The sequence below is a fragment of the Salvelinus fontinalis genome, chromosome 2, assembly GCF_029448725.1.
Source record: "Salvelinus fontinalis isolate EN_2023a chromosome 2, ASM2944872v1, whole genome shotgun sequence".
NCBI classification, from domain to species: Eukaryota; Metazoa; Chordata; class Actinopteri; order Salmoniformes; family Salmonidae; genus Salvelinus; species Salvelinus fontinalis.
The window spans coordinates 95,643,877-95,663,037 of record NC_074666.1 but is presented as its reverse complement, the minus strand read 5'-3'; the positions used below and the strand labels follow the sequence as shown (position 1 = coordinate 95,663,037).

The window sequence follows — 19,161 nt, the reverse complement described above, 5'->3', positions numbered from 1 at the left end:
GGTCATTATTAACCCCAACTAGAACAGGTCATTATTAACAGGTCATTATTAACAGGTCATTATTAACCCTAACTAGAACAGGTCATTATTAACAGGTCATTATTAACCCCAACTAGAACAGGTCATTATTAACAGGTCATTATTAACCCCAACTAGAACAGGTCATTATTAACAGGTCATTATTAACCCCAACTAGAACAGGTCATTATTAACAGGTCATTATTAACAGGTCATTATTAACCCCAACTAGAACAGGTCATTATTAACAGGTCATTATTAACAGGTCATTATTAACAGGTCATTATTAAAAGGTCATTATTAACCCCAACTAGAACAGGTCATTATTAACAGGTCATTATTAACAGGTCATTATTAACCCCAACTAGAACAGGTCATTATTAACCCTAACTAGAACAGGTCATTATTAACAGGTCATTATTAACAGGTCATTATTAACCCCAACTAGAACAGGTCATTATTAACAGTTCATTATTAACAGGTCATTATTAACCCCAACTAGAACAGGTCATTATTAACAGGTCATTATTAACCCCAACTAGAACAGGTCATTATTAACCCCAACTAGAACAGGTCATTATTAACCCCAACTAGAACAGGTCATTATTAACAGGTCATTATTAACGCTAACTAGAACAGGTCATTATTAACAGGTCATTATTAACAGGTCATTATTAACCCTAACTAGAACAGATCATTATTAACAGGTCATTATTAACCCCAATTAGAACAGGTCATTATTAACCCCAACTAGAACAGGTCATTATTAACAGGTCATTATTAACAGGTCATTATTAACCCTAACTAGAACAGGTCATTATTAACAGGTCATTATTAACCCCAACTAGAACAGGTCATTATTAACAGGTCATTATTAACCCCAACTAGAACAGGTCATTATTAACAGGTCATTATTAACCCCAACTAGAACAGGTCATTATTAACAGGTCATTATTAACAGGTCATTATTAACCCCAACTAGAACAGGTCATTATTAACAGGTCATTATTAACAGGTCATTATTAACAGGTCATTATTAAAAGGTCATTATTAACCCCAACTAGAACAGGTCATTATTAACAGGTCATTATTAACAGGTCATTATTAACCCCAACTAGAACAGGTCATTATTAACCCTAACTAGAACAGGTCATTATTAACAGGTCATTATTAACAGGTCATTATTAACCCCAACTAGAACAGGTCATTATTAACAGGTCATTATTAACAGGTCATTATTAACCCCAACTAGAACAGGTCATTATTAACAGGTCATTATTAACCCCAACTAGAACAGGTCATTATTAACCCCAACTAGAACAGGTCATTATTAACCCCAACTAGAACAGGTCATTATTAACAGGTCATTATTAACGCTAACTAGAACAGGTCATTATTAACAGGTCATTATTAACAGGTCATTATTAACAGGTCATTATTAACCCTAACTAGAACAGGTCATTATTAACCCTAACTAGAACAGGTCATTATTAACCCCAACTAGAACAGGTCATTATTAACAGGTCATTATTAACAGGTCATTATTAACCCTAACTAGAACAGGTCATTATTAACCCCAACTAGAACAGGTCATTATTAACAGGTCATTATTAACAGGTCATTATTAACCCCAACTAGAACAGGTCATTATTAACCCTAACTAGAACAGGTCATTATTAACAGGTCATTATTAACCCCAACTAGAACAGGTCATTATTAACAGGTCATTATTAACAGGTCATTATTAACAGGTCATTATTAACCCCAACTAGAACAGGTCATTATTAACAGTTCATTATTAACAGGTCATTATTAACCCTAACTATAACAGGTCATTATTAACAGGTCATTATTAACCCCAACTAGAACAGGTCATTATTAACAGGTCATTATTAACCCCAACTAGAACAGGTCATTATTAACAGGTCATTATTAACAGGTCATTATTAACCCCAACTAGAACAGGTCATTATTAACAGGTCATTATTAACCCCAACTAGAACAGGTCATTATTAACAGGTCATTATTAACCCCAACTAGAACAGGTCATTATTAACCCTAACTAGAACAGGTCATTATTAACCCCAACTAGAACAGGTCATTATTAACAGGTCATTATTAACCCCAACTAGAACAGGTCATTATTAACAGGTCATTATTAACCCTAACTAGAACAGGTCATTATTAACCCCAACTAGAACAGGTCATTATTAACCCCAACTAGAACAGGTCATTATTAACAGGTCATTATTAACAGGTCATTATTAACCCCAACTAGAACAGGTCATTATTAACAGGTCATTATTAACCCCAACTAGAACAGGTCATTATTAACAGGTCATTATTAACCCCAACTAGAACAGGTCATTATTAACAGGTCATTATTACCCCAACTAGAACAGGTCATTATTAACAGGTCATTATTAACCCCAACTAGAACAGGTCATTATTAACAGGTCATTATTAACCCCAACTAGAACAGGTCATTATTAACAGGTCATTATTAACCCCAACTAGAACAGGTCATTATTAACCCTAACTAGAACAGGTCATTATTAACAGGTCATTATTAACCCCAACTAGAACAGGTCATTATTAACAGGTCATTATTAACCCTAACTAGAACAGGTCATTATTAACCCTAACTAGAACAGGTCATTATTAACAGGTCATTATTAACCCCAACTAGAACAGGTCATTATTAACAGGTCATTATTAACCCCAACTAGAACAGGTCATTATTAACCCCAACTAGAACAGGTCATTATTAACCCTAACTAGAACAGGTCATTATTAACCCCAACTAGAACAGGTCATTATTAACAGGTCATTATTAACCCTAACTAGAACAGGTCATTATTAACAGGTCATTATTAACAGGTCATTATTAACCCCAACTAGAACAGGTCATTATTAACAGGTCATTATTAACCCTAACTAGAACAGGTCATTATTAACCCCAACTAGAACAGGTCATTATTAACAGGTCATTATTAACAGGTCATTATTAACCCCAACTAGAACAGGTCATTATTAACCCTAACTAGAACAGGTCATTATTAACAGGTCATTATTAACAGGTCATTATTAACCCCAACTAGAACAGGTCATTATTAACAGGTCATTATTAACAGGTCATTATTAACCCTAACTAGAACAGGTCATTATTACCCCCAACTAGAACAGGTCATTATTAACAGGTCATTTTTAACCCCAACTAGAACAGGTCATTATTAACAGGTCATTATTAACAGGTCATTATTAACAGGTCATTATTAACAGGTCATTATTAACCCCAACTAGAACAGGTCATTATTAACAGGTCATTATTAACAGGTCATTATTAACCCTAACTAGAACTAGAACAGGTCATTATTAACAGGTCATTATTAACCCTAACTAGAACAGGTCATTATTAACCCCAACTAGAACAGGTCATTATTAACAGGTCATTATTAACAGGTCATTATTAACCCCAACTAGAACATGTCATTATTAACCCTAACTAGAACAGGTCATTATTAACAGGTCATTATTAACCCCAACTAGAACAGGTCATTATTAACAGGTCATTATTAACAGGTCATTATTAACAGGTCATTATTAACCCCAACTAGAACAGGTCATTATTAACAGGTCATTATTAACAGGTCATTATTAACCCTAACTAGAACAGGTCATTATTAACAGGTCATTATTAACCCCAACTAGAACAGGTCATTATTAACAGGTCATTATTAACCCCAACTAGAACAGGTCATTATTAACAGGTCATTATTAACAGGTCATTATTAACCCCAACTAGAACAGGTCATTATTAACCCCAACTAGAACAGGTCATTATTAACAGGTCATTATTAACCCCAACTAGAACAGGTCATTATTAACCCCAACTAGAACAGGTCATTATTAACCCTAACTAGAACAGGTCATTATTAACCCCAACTAGAACAGGTCATTATTAACAGGTCATTATTAACCCTAACTAGAACAGGTCATTATTAACAGGTCATTATTAACCCCAACTAGAACAGGTCATTATTAACAGGTCATTATTAACCCTAACTAGAACAGGTCATTATTAACCCCAACTAGAACAGGTCATTATTAACAGGTCATTATTAACAGGTCATTATTAACCCCAACTAGAACAGGTCATTATTAACCCTAACTAGAACAGGTCATTATTAACAGGTCATTATTAACAGGTCATTATTAACCCCAACTAGAACAGGTCATTATTAACAGGTCATTATTAACAGGTCATTATTAACCCTAACTAGAACAGGTCATTATTACCCCCAACTAGAACAGGTCATTATTAACAGGTCATTATTAACCCCAACTAGAACAGGTCATTATTAACAGGTCATTATTAACAGGTCATTATTAACAGGTCATTATTAACAGGTCATTATTAACCCCAACTAGAACAGGTCATTATTAACAGGTCATTATTAACCCCAACTAGAACAGGTCATTATTAACAGGTCATTATTAACAGGTCATTATTAACCCTAACTAGAACAGGTCATTATTAACCCCAACTAGAACAGGTCATTATTAACAGGTCATTATTAACAGGTCATTATTAACCCCAACTAGAACAGGTCATTATTAACCCTAACTAGAACAGGTCATTATTAACAGGTCATTATTAACCCCAACTAGAACAGGTCATTATTAACAGGTCATTATTAACAGGTCATTATTAACAGGTCATTATTAACCCCAACTAGAACAGGTCATTATTAACAGGTCATTATTAACAGGTCATTATTAACCCTAACTATAACAGGTCATTATTAACAGGTCATTATTAACCCCAACTAGAACAGGTCATTATTAACAGGTCATTATTAACCCCAACTAGAACAGGTCATTATTAACAGGTCATTATTAACAGGTCATTATTAACCCCAACTAGAACAGGTCATTATTAACAGGTCATTATTAACCCCAACTAGAACAGGTCATTATTAACAGGTCATTATTAACCCCAACTAGAACAGGTCATTATTAACCCTAACTAGAACAGGTCATTATTAACCCCAACTAGAACAGGTCATTATTAACAGGTCATTATTAACCCCAACTAGAACAGGTCATTATTAACAGGTCATTATTAACCCTAACTAGAACAGGTCATTATTAACCCCAACTAGAACAGGTCATTATTAACCCCAACTAGAACAGGTCATTATTAACAGGTCATTATTAACAGGTCATTATTAACCCCAACTAGAACAGGTCATTATTAACAGGTCATTATTAACAGGTCATTATTAACCCCAACTAGAACAGGTCATTATTAACAGGTCATTATTAACCCCAACTAGAACAGGTCATTATTAACAGGTCATTATTAACCCCAACTAGAACAGGTCATTATTAACCCCAACTAGAACAGGTCATTATTAACCCTAACTAGAACAGGTCATTATTAACAGGTCATTATTAACCCCAACTAGAACAGGTCATTATTAACAGGTCATTATTAACCCTAACTAGAACAGGTCATTATTAACCCTAACTAGAACAGGTCATTATTAACAGGTCATTATTAACCCCAACTAGAACAGGTCATTATTAACAGGTCATTATTAACCCCAACTAGAACAGGTCATTATTAACCCCAACTAGAACAGGTCATTATTAACCCTAACTAGAACAGGTCATTATTAACCCCAACTAGAACAGGTCATTATTAACAGGTCATTATTAACCCCAACTAGAACAGGTCATTATTAACAGGTCATTATTAACCCTAACTAGAACAGGTCATTATTAACAGGTCATTATTAACAGGTCATTATTAACCCCAACTAGAACAGGTCATTATTAACAGGTCATTATTAACCCTAACTAGAACAGGTCATTATTAACCCCAACTAGAACAGGTCATTATTAACAGGTCATTATTAACAGGTCATTATTAACCCCAACTAGAACAGGTCATTATTAACCCTAACTAGAACAGGTCATTATTAACAGGTCATTATTAACAGGTCATTATTAACCCCAACTAGAACAGGTCATTATTAACAGGTCATTATTAACAGGTCATTATTAACCCTAACTAGAACAGGTCATTATTACCCCCAACTAGAACAGGTCATTATTAACAGGTCATTATTAACCCCAACTAGAACAGGTCATTATTAACAGGTCATTATTAACAGGTCATTATTAACAGGTCATTATTAACAGGTCATTATTAACCCCAACTAGAACAGGTCATTATTAACAGGTCATTATTAACAGGTCATTATTAACCCTAACTAGAACAGGTCATTATTAACAGGTCATTATTAACCCCAACTAGAACAGGTCATTATTAACAGGTCATTATTAACAGGTCATTATTAACAGGTCATTATTAACCCTAACTAGAACAGATCATTATTAACAGGTCATTATTAACCCCAATTAGAACAGGTCATTATTAACCCTAACTAGAACAGGTCATTATTAACAGGTCATTATTAACCCCAACTAGAACAAGTCATTATTAACAGGTCATTATTAACCCCGACTAGAACAGGTCATTATTAACAGGTCATTATTAACAGGTCATTATTAACCCCAACTAGAACAGGTCATTATTAACAGGTCATTATTAACCCTAACTAGAACAGGTCATTATTAACAGGTCAGTATTAACCCCAACTAGAACAGGTCATTATTAACAGGTCATTATTAACAGGTCATTATTAACAGGTCATTATTAACCCTAACTAGAACAGGTCATTATTAACAGGTCATTATTAACCCTAACTAGAACAGGTCATGTATTGTATTATGTTGTGTATTGTGTGTTGTGTATTGTGTGTAATGTCGTGTATTGTGTGTTTTGTATTGTGTGTAAAGGTGTGTACTGTGTTGTGTATTGTGTGTAATGTTGTGACTGTGGTGTGTATTGTTTGTAATGGTGTGTACTGTGGTGTGTATTGTGTGTACTGTGGTGTGTATTGTGTGTACTGTTGTGTATTGTTTGTTGTGTATTGTGTGTACTGTTGTGTACTGTGTTGTGTATTGTGTGTAATATTGTGCACTGTGTTGTGTATTGTGTGTAATGTTGTGACTGTGGTGTGTATTGTGTGTACTGTTGTGTACTGTGGTGTGTATTCTGTGTACTGTTGTGTATTGTATGTTGTGTATTGTGTGTACTGTTGTGTACTGTGTTGTGTATTGTGTGTAATGCTGTGTAGTGTGTTGTGTGTAATGGTGTGTATTGTGTGTAATGTGTGTTGTGGTGTGTACTGTGGTGTGTTGTGTATTGTGTGTAATGTTGTGTACTGTGTTGTGTGTAATGGTGTGTATTGTGGGTTGTGTATTGTGTAGTGTGTGTTGTGTGGTGTGTAATGTTGTGTAGTGTGTAGTGTGTAGTGTTGTGTAGTGTGTAGTGTGTAGTGTGCATCGTACCTTGATGTATCTCTTGCGGGTGACGTACATGTGGATGAGAGAACGGAACTTGACCAGACTCTTTCTCATCTTCAAATAGCGCTTCCTGGAGGGAGGAGAGGGAGGAGGAGAGAGGGAGGAAGGGAGGGAGGGAGGGAGGGAGGGAGGGAGGGGAGGAGGGAGGGAGGGAGGGGAGGAGGGAGGGAGGGAGGGAGGGAGGGAGGGAGGGAGGGAGGGAGGGAGGGAGGGGAGGAGGGAGGGAGGGAGGGAGGGAGGGAGGGAGGGAGGGGAGGAGAGGGAGGGAGAGAGGGAGGGAGGGAGGAGGGAGGGAGGGAGGGAAGAGAGGAGAGGGAGGGAGGAGGGAGGGAGGGGGGGAGGGAAGAGAGGAGAGGGAGGGAGGGAGGGAGGGAGGGAGGGAGGGAGGGAGGGAGGGAGGGAGGAGAGGAGAGGGAGGGAGAGAGGGAGGGAGGGAGGAGGGAGGGAGGGAGGGGGGGAGGGAAGAGAGGAGAGGGAAGGAGGGAGGGAGGGAAGAGAGGAGAGGGAGGGAGAGGGAGGGAGGGAGAGAGGGAGGGAGGGAGGAGGGAGAGAGGGAGGGAGGGAGAGAGGGAGGGAGGGAGGAGGGAGAGAGGGAGGGAGGGAGGGAGGGAGGGAAGAGAGAGAGGGAGGAGAAGGAGGGAGGGAGGGAGGGAGGGAGGGAGGGAGGAGAGGGAGGGAGGGAGGGAGGGAGGGAGGGAGGGAGGGACGAGGGAGGGAGGGGGGGAGGGAGGGAGGGAGGGAGGGAGGGAGGGAGGGAGGGGGGGAGGGAAGAGAGGAGAGGGAAGGAGGGAGGGAGGGAAGAGAGGAGAGGGAGGGAGAGGGAGGGAGGGAGGGAGAGAGGGAGGGAGGGAGGGAGGGAGAGAGGGAGGGAGGGAGGAGGGAGAGAGGGAGGGAGGGAGGGAGGGAGGGAGGGAGGGAGGGAGGGAGGAGAGGGAAGAGAGGGAGGGAGGGAGGGAGGGAGGGAGGGAGGAGAGGGAGGGAGGGAGGGAGGGAGGGAGGGAGGAGAGGGAGGGAGGGAGGGAGGAGAGGGAGGGAGGGAGGAGAGGGAGGGAGGGAGGGAGGGAGGGAGGGAGGGAGGGAGGAGAGGGAGGGAGGGAGGGAGAGAGATGAGAGGGAGGGAGGGAGGTAAGTGAGGGAGGGAGGGAGGTAGGTAGGGAGGGAGGGAAGAGAGGAGATAGGAGAGAGAGAGAGAGAGAGAGAGAGAGAGAGAGAGGGGGAGGGAGGGAGGGAGGGAGGGAGGGAGGGAGGGAGGGAGGGAGGGAGGGAGGGAGGGAGGGAGAAAGTCAGAGAGAGAGAGAGAGAGAGAGAAACTGTAGCGAGGGTGGTTGTGGGTTCTATACCATGTCTGGTAACTGTAGTGAGGGTGGTTGTGGGTTCTATACCATGTCTGGTAACTGTAGTGAGGGTAGTTGTGGGTTCTATACCCTGTCTGGTAACTGTAGTGAGGGTGGTTGTGGGTTCTATACCCTGTCTAGTAACTGTAGTGAGGGTGGTTGTGGGTTCTATACCCTGTCTGGTAACTGTAGCGAGGGTGGTTGTGGGTTCTATACCCTGTCTGGTAACTGTAGTGAGGGTGGTTGTGGGTACTATACCCTGTCTGGTAACTGTAGTGAGGGTGGTTGTGGGTTCTATACCCTGTCTGGTAACTGTAGCGAGGGTGGTTATGGGTTCTATACCCTGTCTGGTAACTGTAGCGAGGGTGGTTGTGGGTTCTATACCCTGTCTGGTAACTGTAGTGAGGGTGGTTATGGGTTCTATACCCTGTCTGGTAACTGTAGTGAGGGTGGTTGTGGGTTCTTTACCCTGTCTGGTAACTGTAGTGAGGGTGGTGTGGGTTCTATACCCTGTCTGGTAACTGTAGTGAGGGTGGTTGTGGGTTCTATACCCTGTCTGGTAACTGTAGTGAGGGTGGTTGTGGGTTCTATACCCTGTCTGGTAACTGTAGTGAGGGTGGTTGTGGGTTCTATACCATGTCTGGTAACTGTAGTGAGGGTGGTTGTGGGTTCTATACCCTGTCTGGTAACTGTAGTGAGGGTGGTTTTGGGTACTATACCCTGTCTGGTAACTGTAGTGAGGGTGGTTGTGGGTTCTATACCCTGTCTGGTAACTGTAGTGAGGGTGGTTGTGGGTTCTATACCCTGTCTGGTAACTGTAGTGAGGGTGGTTGTGGGTTCTATACCCTGTCTGGTAACTGCAGTGAGGGTGGTTGTGGGTTCTATACCATGTCTGGTAACTGTAGCGAGGGTGGTTGTGGGTTATATAACCTGTCTAGTAACTGTATTGAGGGTGGTTGTGGGTTCTATACCCTGTCTGGTAACTGTAGTGAGGGTGGTTGTGGGTTCTATACCCTGTCTGGTAACTGTAGTGAGGGTGGTTGTGGGTTCTATACCCTGTCTGGTAATTGTAGTGAGGGTGGTTGTGGGTTCTATACCCTGTCTGGTAACTGTAGTGAGGGTGGTTGTGGGTTCTATACCATGTCTGGTAACTGTAGTGAGGGTGGTTGTGGGTTCTATACCCTGTCTGGTAACTGTAGTGAGGGTGGTTGTGGGTTCTATACCCTGTCTGGTAACTGTAGTGAGGGTGGTTGTGGGTTCTATACCCTGTCTGGTAACTGTAGTGAGGGTGGTTGTGGGTTCTATACCCTGTCTGGTAACTGTAGTGAGGGTGGTTGTGGGTTCTATATCCTGTCTGGTGACTATAGCGAGGGTGGTTGTAGGTTCCCTTACCCAGGGATCAGGGTAAGAGGTCAGGGGTCAGGGGTCAGAGGTTATAGGGTCAGTACCTGGTGAGGAAGCCTCTAAAGTAGGCCTGTAGTCTGATGATCTTGGTTCTGAACTCCTTGTACCGTTTCCTGACGAAGAACATGCGAGTGTATCTCTGCAGGGTGAGGGCCGCCACCTGACGGACACGCTCTCTCTTAGACTCCAACAACTGGTACACATCCTCCTTCAGAAACAGCTGGGACAACACAGAGAGAACCACCAGACATCACTGCTGGACTGTTGGTTCCATTGTTACTGTAACTGTTGTACAGGAACAGAAGGTGAAGAGGTTCTGGTCTCTCACCCACACAACACATGCTGAATTAACATGCTCAACTTAGTCACTCCTACTTGGTAGGCCCCGGGTCGGAGGGTTAGGTATAGATGGTTACCTTAGTAACTCCTACTTGGTAGGCCCTGGGTAGGAGGGTTAGGGTTTAGGTATAGATGGTTACCTTAGTAACTCCTACTTGGTAGGCCCTGGGTCGGAGGGTTAGGGGTTAGGTATAGATGGTTACCTTAGTAACTCCTACTTGGTAGGCCCTGGGTCGGAGGGTTAGGGGTTAGGTCTAGATGGTTACCTTAGTAACTCCTACTTGGTAGGCCCTGGGTAGGAGGGTTAGGGTTTAGGTATAGATGGTTACCTTAGTAACTCCTACTTGGTAGGCCCTGGGTCGGAGGGTTAGGGGTTAGGTATAGATGGTTACCTTAGTAACTCCTACTTGGTAGGCCCTGGGTCGGAGGGTTAGGGGTTAGGTATAGATGGTTACCTTAGTAACTCCTACTTGGTAGGCCCTGGGTCGGAGGGTTAGGGGTTAGGTATAGATGGTTACCTTAGTAACTCCTACTTGGTAGGCCCTGGGTCGGAGGGTTAGGGGTTAGGTATAGATGGTTACCTTAGTAACTCCTACTTGGTAGGCCCTGGGTAGGCGGGTTAGGGGTTAGGTCTAGATGGTTACCTTGGTAATTCCTACTTGGTAGGCCCTGGGTCGGAGGGTTAGGTCTAGATGGTTACCTTGGTAACTCCTACTTGGTAGGCCCTGGGTAGGAGGGTTAGGGGTTAGGTATAAATGGTTACCTTAGTAACTCCTACTTGGTAGGCCCTGGGTAGGAGGGTTAGGGGTTAGGTATAAATGGTACCTTAGTAACTCCTACTTGGTAGGCCCCGGGTCGGAGGGGAACCAGTTTGCTGAGCAGAATGACACAGTTCTCCCCATCAGGAGCTGGAAGCCGCTTCATACCCACCAGAGACTTATACCTGACACACACACACACACACACACACACACACACACACACACACACACACACACACACACACACACACACACACACACACACACACACACACACACACACACACACACACACACACACACACACACACACACACACAGGTTAGAGGAGGCTGTCCCCACCAGGGACTGATACCTGAGATAGGGGCAGGGTGTTTTACCTGAACAGGAAGACGGTGAAGGCCAGTCTAACAGGGTGTTCTACCTGAACAGGAAGTGGTTGAAGGCCAGTCTAACAGGGTGTGTTACCTGAACAGGAAGACGTTGAAGGCCAGTCTAACAGGGTAACCCTCTCTCCGGATCCTGATGGTCTCCAAGATACCAGAATACCTCAGCTGACTGCCGACCAGCTCCGTCTCAAACACACCTGGCTCCTACACACACAAGAAAACTCACACATATTATGGCAATACCAACAATATCACTGTTAAACTGTGATGTGGAGACCTACCTTCTGTCTGTCTGGCTTAATGCAGCGTACCAACAATATCACTGTTAAACTGTGATGTGGAGACCTACCTTCTGACTGTCTGGCTTAATGCAGCGTACCAACAATATCACTGTTAAACTGTGATGTGGAGACCTACCTTCTGTCTGTCTGGCTTAATGCAGCGTACCAACAATATCACTGTTAAACTGTGATGTGGAGACCTACCTTCTGACTGTCTGGCTTAATGCAGCGTACCAACAATATCACTGTTAAACTGTGATGTGGAGACCTACCGTCTGTCTGTCTGGCTTAATGCAGCGTACCAACAATATCACTGTTAAACTGTGATGTGGAGACCTACCTTCTGTCTGTCTGGCTTAATGCAGCGTACCGACAATATCACTGTTAAACTGTGATGTGGAGACCTACCTTCTGTCTGTCTGGCTTAATGCAGCGTACCGACAATATCACTGTTAAACTGTGATGTGGAGACCTACCTTCTGACTGTCTGGCTTAATGCAGCGTACCAACAATATCACTGTTAAACTGTGATGTGGAGACCTACCTTCTGACTGTCTGGCTTAATGCAGCGTACCAACAATATCACTGTTAAACTGTGATGTGGAGACCTACCGTCTGTCTGTCTGGCTTAATGCAGCGTACCAACAATATCACTGTTAAACTGTGATGTGGAGACCTACCTTCTGACTGTCTGGCTTAATGCAGCGTACCAACAATATCACTGTTAAACTGTGATGTGGAGACCTACCGTCTGTCTGTCTGGCTTAATGCAGCGTACCAACAATATCACTGTTAAACTGTGATGTGGAGACCTACCTTCTGACTGTCTGGCTTAATGCAGAGTACCAACAATATCACTGTTAAACTGTGATGTGGAGACCTACCTTCTGACTGTCTGGCTTAATGCAGCGTACCAACAATATCACTGTTAAACTGTGATGTGGAGACCTACCTTCTGACTGTCTGGCTTAATGCAGCGTACCAACAATATCACTGTTAAACTGTGATGTGGAGACCTACCTTCTGTCTGTTTGGCTTAATGCAGCGTACCAACAATATCACTGTTAAACTGTGATGTGGAGACCTACCTTCTGACTGTCTGGCTTAATGCAGCGTACCAACAATATCACTGTTAAACTGTGATGTGGAGACCTACCGTCTGTCTGTCTGGCTTAATGCAGCGTACCAACAATATCACTGTTAAACTGTGATGTGGAGACCTACCTTCTGACTGTCTGGCTTAATGCAGCGTACCAACAATATCACTGTTAAACTGTGATGTGGAGACCTACCGTCTGTCTGTCTGGCTTAATGCAGCGTACCAACAATATCACTGTTAAACTGTGATGTGGAGACCTACCTTCTGACTATCTGGCTTAATGCAGAGTACCGACAATATCACTGTTAAACTGTGATGTGGAGACCTACCTTCTGACTGTCTGGCTTAATGCAGAGTACCAACAATATCACTGTTAAACTGTGATGTGGAGACCTACCGTCTGTCTGTCTGGCTTAATGCAGCGTACCAACAATATCACTGTTAAACTGTGATGTGGAGACCTACCTTCTGACTGTCTGGCTTAATGCAGAGTACCAACAATATCACTGTTAAACTGTGATGTGGAGACCTACCTTCTGACTGTCTGGCTTAATGCAGCGTACCAACAATATCACTGTTAAACTGTGATGTGGAGACCTACCTTCTGACTGCCTGGCTTAATGCAGCGTACCAACAATATCACTGTTAAACTGTGATGTGGAGACCTACCTTCTGACTGTCTGGCTTAATGCAGCGTACCAACAATATCACTGTTAAACTGTGATGTGGAGACCTACCTTCTGACTGTCTGGCTTAATGCAGCGTACCAACAATATCACTGTTAAACTGTGATGTGGAGACCTACCTTCTGACTGTCTGGCTTAATGCAGCGTACCAACAATATCACTGTTAAACTGTGATGTGGAGACCTACCTTCTGACTGTCTGGCTTAATGCAGCGTACCAACAATATCACTGTTAAACTGTGATGTGGAGACCTACCTTCTGACTGTCTGGCTTAATGCAGCGTACCGACAATATCACTGTTAAACTGTGATGTGGAGACCTACCTTCTGACTGTCTGGCTTAATGCAGAGTACCAACAATATCACTGTTAAACTGTGATGTGGAGACCTACCTTCTGACTGTCTGGCTTAATGCAGCGTACCAACAATATCACTGTTAAACTGTGATGTGGAGACCTACCTTCTGTCTGTCTGGCTTAATGCAGCGTACCAACAATATCACTGTTAAACTGTGATGTGGAGACCTACCTTCTGTCTGTTTGGCTTAATGCAGCGTATAAACGATGGGTTGCACCTGTCAAGAGAAGGAGAAATTTTCAGTGACAATAACTCTACCTCCTCATTTCCCTCTCATCTTGTCCCACCTCTCCTCCTCCCTTTAATAATAATAACACCTCTCCTCCTCCCTTTAATAATAATAACACCTCTCCTCCTCCCTTTAATATTAATAATAATAATAACACCTCTCCTCCTCCCTTTAATAATAATAATAATAACAACACCTCTCCTCCTCCCTTTAATATTAATAATAACACCTCTCCTCCTCCCTTTAATATTAATAATAATAATAACACCTCTCCTCCTCCCTTTAATATTAATAATAATAATAACACCTCTCCTCCTCCCTTTAATATTAATAATAACACCTCTCCTCCTCCCTTTAATATTAATAATAATAATAACACCTCTCCTCCTCCCTTTGATATTAATAATAATAATAACACCTCTCCTCCTCCCTTTAATATTAATAATAATAATAACAACTCTCCTCCTCCCTTTAATATTAATAATAATAATAACACCTCTCCTCCTCCCTTTAATATTAATAATAATAATAACACCTCTCCTCCTCCCTTTAATATTAATAATAATAATAACACCTCTCCTCCTCCCTTTAATATGAATAATAATAATAACAGCTCTCCTCCTCCCTTTAATATTAATAATAACACCTCTCCTCCCTTTAATATTAATAATAATAATAACACCTCTCCTCCCTTTAATATTAATAATAATAACACCTCTCCTCCCTTTAATATTAATAATAATAATAACACCTCTCCTCCCTTTAATATTAATAATAATAATAACACCTCTCCTCCTCCCTTTAATATTAATAATAATAATAACACCTCTCCTCCTCCCTTTAATATTAATAATAATAATAACACCTCTCCTCCCTTTAATATTAATAATAATAACACCTCTCCTCCCTTTAATATTAATAATAATAATAACACCTCTCCTCCTCCCTTTAATATTAATAATAATAATAACACCTCTCCTCCTCCCTTTAATATTAATAATAATAATAACACATCTCCTCCTCCCTTTATTAATAATAATAATAATAACACCTCTCCTCCTCCCTTTAATATTAATAATAATAATAACACCTCTCCTCCCCCCTTTAATATTAATAATAATAGTAACACCTCTCCTCCTCCCTTTAATAATAATAATAATAATAACACCTCTCCTCCTCCCTTTAATATTAATAATAATAATAACACCTCTCCTCCTCCCTTTAATATTAATAATAATAATAACACCTCTCCTCCCTTTAATATTAATAATAATAACACCTCTCCTCCCTTTAATATTAATAATAATAATAACACCTCTCCTCCTCCCTTTAATATTAATAATAATAATAACACCTCTCCTCCTCCCTTTAATATTAATAATAATAATAACACCTCTCCTCCTCCCTTTATTAATAATAATAATAATAACACCTCTCCTCCTCCCTTTAATATTAATAATAATAATAACACCTCTCCTCCCCCCTTTAATATTAATAATAATAGTAACACCTCTCCTCCTCCCTTTAATAATAATAATAATAATAATAACACCTCTCCTCCTCCCTTTAATATTAATAATAATAATAACACCTCTCCTCCTCCCTTTAATATTAATAATAATAATAACACCTCTCCTCCTCCCTTTAATATTAATAATAACACCTCTCCTCCCTTTAATATTAATAATAATAATAACACCTCTCCTCCCTTTAATATTAATAATAATAATAACACCTCTCCTCCCTTTAATATTAATAATAATAATAACACCTCTCCTCCTCCCTTTAATATTAATAATAATAATAACACCTCTCCTCCTCCCTTTAATATTAATAATAATAATAACACCTCTCCTCCTCCCTTTAATATTAATAATAACACCTCTCCTCCCTTTAATATTAATAATAATAATAACACCTCTCCTCCCTTTAATATTAATAATAATAATAACACCTCTCCTCCCTTTAATATTAATAATAATAATAACACCTCTCCTCCTCCCTTTAATATTAATAATAATAATAACACCTCTCCTCCTCCCTTTAATATTAATAATAATAATAACACCTCTCCTCCTCCCTTTAATATTAATAAGAATAACACCTCTCCATCTTGTCTACCAGTTCCAGTAGTGACAGGGTGAACTTGGTGGAGACGGTGGGGGGCTGGTGTCTCCGGGTCACCGTGCTGCTCTTCCTGCCATGACCTCTATGCTGACCTACGACCTCCGCGTGAACCAGGAAGAGGTTGGCCACCATCTGGAGAACACACAATAGATTTAGATAGACATTACACATTTGTATCTGCCCCAGTATGACGTCTGTGAGAGCATGGGCAGCACCATTGAGGCCATCTCCATTTAGAAGTAGTCCATTTTCTTCTTCTTCTACGACTACTATGAGTTGCTAAACAAACTGAAAGGGTGCATACTGCCACTTAGAGGGTGTTGTCTGAACAAGTATAAAGACAAGAAAGGGTGCATACTACCTGTTTGTTAACAAGAAATGTGTGGAGTGGTTGAAAAACAAGTTTTAATGACCTAAGTGTATGTAAACTTATGACTTCAACTGTATGTGGCAGGACTGAAAAGCTCAGTTCTGGTGACTTTTTTAAAGGGAAATTCTACTCCACAATGAAAGAAAATAAACCAACTCCAGAAATGGGCCCAGTAACATATTGGTAGAAATCATGTTCATTATTATACATATATTGGACCATGCATCTAGCCTATAGTCAATATTATCAGATGTGCTGTTAGCAATAAGCAATATCATCTGCAGTCCAACTGATTTATCAGATGTGCTGTTAGCATGATCACCTGCAGTCCAACTGATTTATCAGATGTGCTGTTAGCGATAAGCATTATCACCTGCAGCCCAACTGATTTATCAGATGTGCTGTTAGCATTATCACCTGCAGCCCAACTGATTTATCAGATGTGCTGTTAGCATTATCACCTGCAGTCCAACTGATTTATCAGATGTGCTGTTAGCAATAAGCATTATCACCTGCAGTCCAACTGATTTATCAGATGTGCTGTTAGCATTATCACCTGCAGTCCAACTGATTTATCAGATGTGCTGTTAGCATTATCACCTGCAGCCCAACTGATTTATCAGATGTGCTGTTAGCATTATCACCTGCAGCCCAACTGATTTATCAGATGTGCTGTTAGCAATACGCATTATCACCTGCAGTCCAACTGATTTATCAGATGTGCTGTTAGCATTATCACCTGCAGCCCAACTGATTTATCAGATGTGCTGTTAGCCATTAAGCATTATCACCTGCTGTCCAACTGATTTATCAGATGTGCTGTTAGCATTATCACCTGCAGTCCAACTGATTTATCAGATGTGCTGTTAGCATTATCACCTGCAGCCCAACTGATTTATCAGATGTGCTGTTAGCAATACGCATTATCACCTGCAGTCCAACTGATTTATCAGATGTGCTGTTAGCATTATCACCTGCAGCCCAACTGATTTATCAGATGTGCTGTTAGCAATAAGCATTATCACCTGCAGTCCAACTGATTTATCAGATGTGCTGTTAGCATTATCACTTGCAGCCCAACTGATTTATCAGATGTGCTGTTAGCATTATCACCTGCAGCCCAACTGATTTATCAGATGTGCTGTTAGCAATAAGCATTATCACCTGCAGTCCAACTGATTTATCAGATGTGCTGTTAGCATTATCACCTGCAGCCCAACTGATTTATCAGATGTGCTGTTAGCATTATCACCTGCAGCCCAACTGATTTATCAGATGTGCTGTTAGCAATAAGCATTATCATCTGCAGTCCAACTGATTTATCAGATGTGCTGTTAGCATTATCACCTGCAGCCCAACTGATTTATCAGATGTGCTGTTAGCATTATCACCTGCAGTCCAACTGATTTATCAGATGTGCTGTTAGCAATAAGCATTATCACCTGCAGTCCAACTGATTTATCAGATGTGCTGTTAGCATTATCACCTGCAGTCTAACTGATTTATCAGATGTGCTGTTAGCAATAAGCATTATCACCTGCAGTCCAACTGATTTATCAGATGTGCTGTTAGCAATAAGCATTATGTCCTGCAGTCCAACTGATTTATCAGATGTGCTGTTAGCAATAAGCATTATCACCTGCAGCCCAACTGATTTATCAGATGTGCTGTTAGCATTATCACCTGCAGCCCAACTGATTTATCAGATGTGTTGTTAGCATTATCACCTGCAGTCCAACTGATTTATCAGATGTGCTGTTAGCAATAAGCATTATCACCTGCAGTCCAACTGATTTATCAGATGTGCTGTTAGCAATAAGCATTATGTCCTGCAGTCCAACTGATTTATCAGATGTGCTGTTAGCAATAAGCATTATCACCTGCAGCCCAACTGATTTATCAGATGTGCTGTTAGCATTATCACCTGCAGCCCAACTGATTTATCAGATGTGTTGTTAGCATTATCACCTGCAGTCCAACTGATTTATCAGATGTGCTGTTAGCAATAAGCATTATCACCTGCAGCCCAACTGATTTATCAGATGTGTTGTAAGCATTATCACCTGCAGTCCAACTGATTCATCAGATGTGCTGTTAGCAATAAGCATTATCACCTGCAGTCCAACTGATTTATCAGATGTGCTGTTAGCATTATCACCTGCAGTCCAACTGATTTATCAGATGTGCTGTTAGCATTATCACCTGCAGCCCAACTGATTTATCAGATGTGCTGTTAGCAATAAGCATTATCACCTGCAGTCCAACTGATTTATCAGATGTGCTGTAGGCAATAAGCATTATCACCTGCAGTCCAACTGATTTATCAGA

At 40.9% G+C, this 19,161-nt stretch overlaps 1 protein-coding gene across 1 annotated transcript in view; it reads right to left on the bottom strand.

Annotated features, from left to right (window-relative positions):
- The window catches only part of LOC129867791 (unconventional myosin-XV-like), a gene marked incomplete at its 5' end in the record, with an annotated part of 140,313 nt that overhangs the window by 58,066 nt on the left and 63,086 nt on the right, over positions 1–19,161 (bottom strand). The window contains 6 exons of the mRNA XM_055941294.1: positions 7,444–7,528; positions 10,241–10,416; positions 11,236–11,260; positions 11,765–11,889; positions 14,279–14,324; positions 16,441–16,595. Coding sequence (XP_055797269.1) covers positions 7,444–7,528; positions 10,241–10,416; positions 11,236–11,260; positions 11,765–11,889; positions 14,279–14,324; positions 16,441–16,595 — 612 coding nt within the window. The remainder of the gene's footprint in view (positions 1–7,443; positions 7,529–10,240; positions 10,417–11,235; positions 11,261–11,764; positions 11,890–14,278; positions 14,325–16,440; positions 16,596–19,161) is intronic.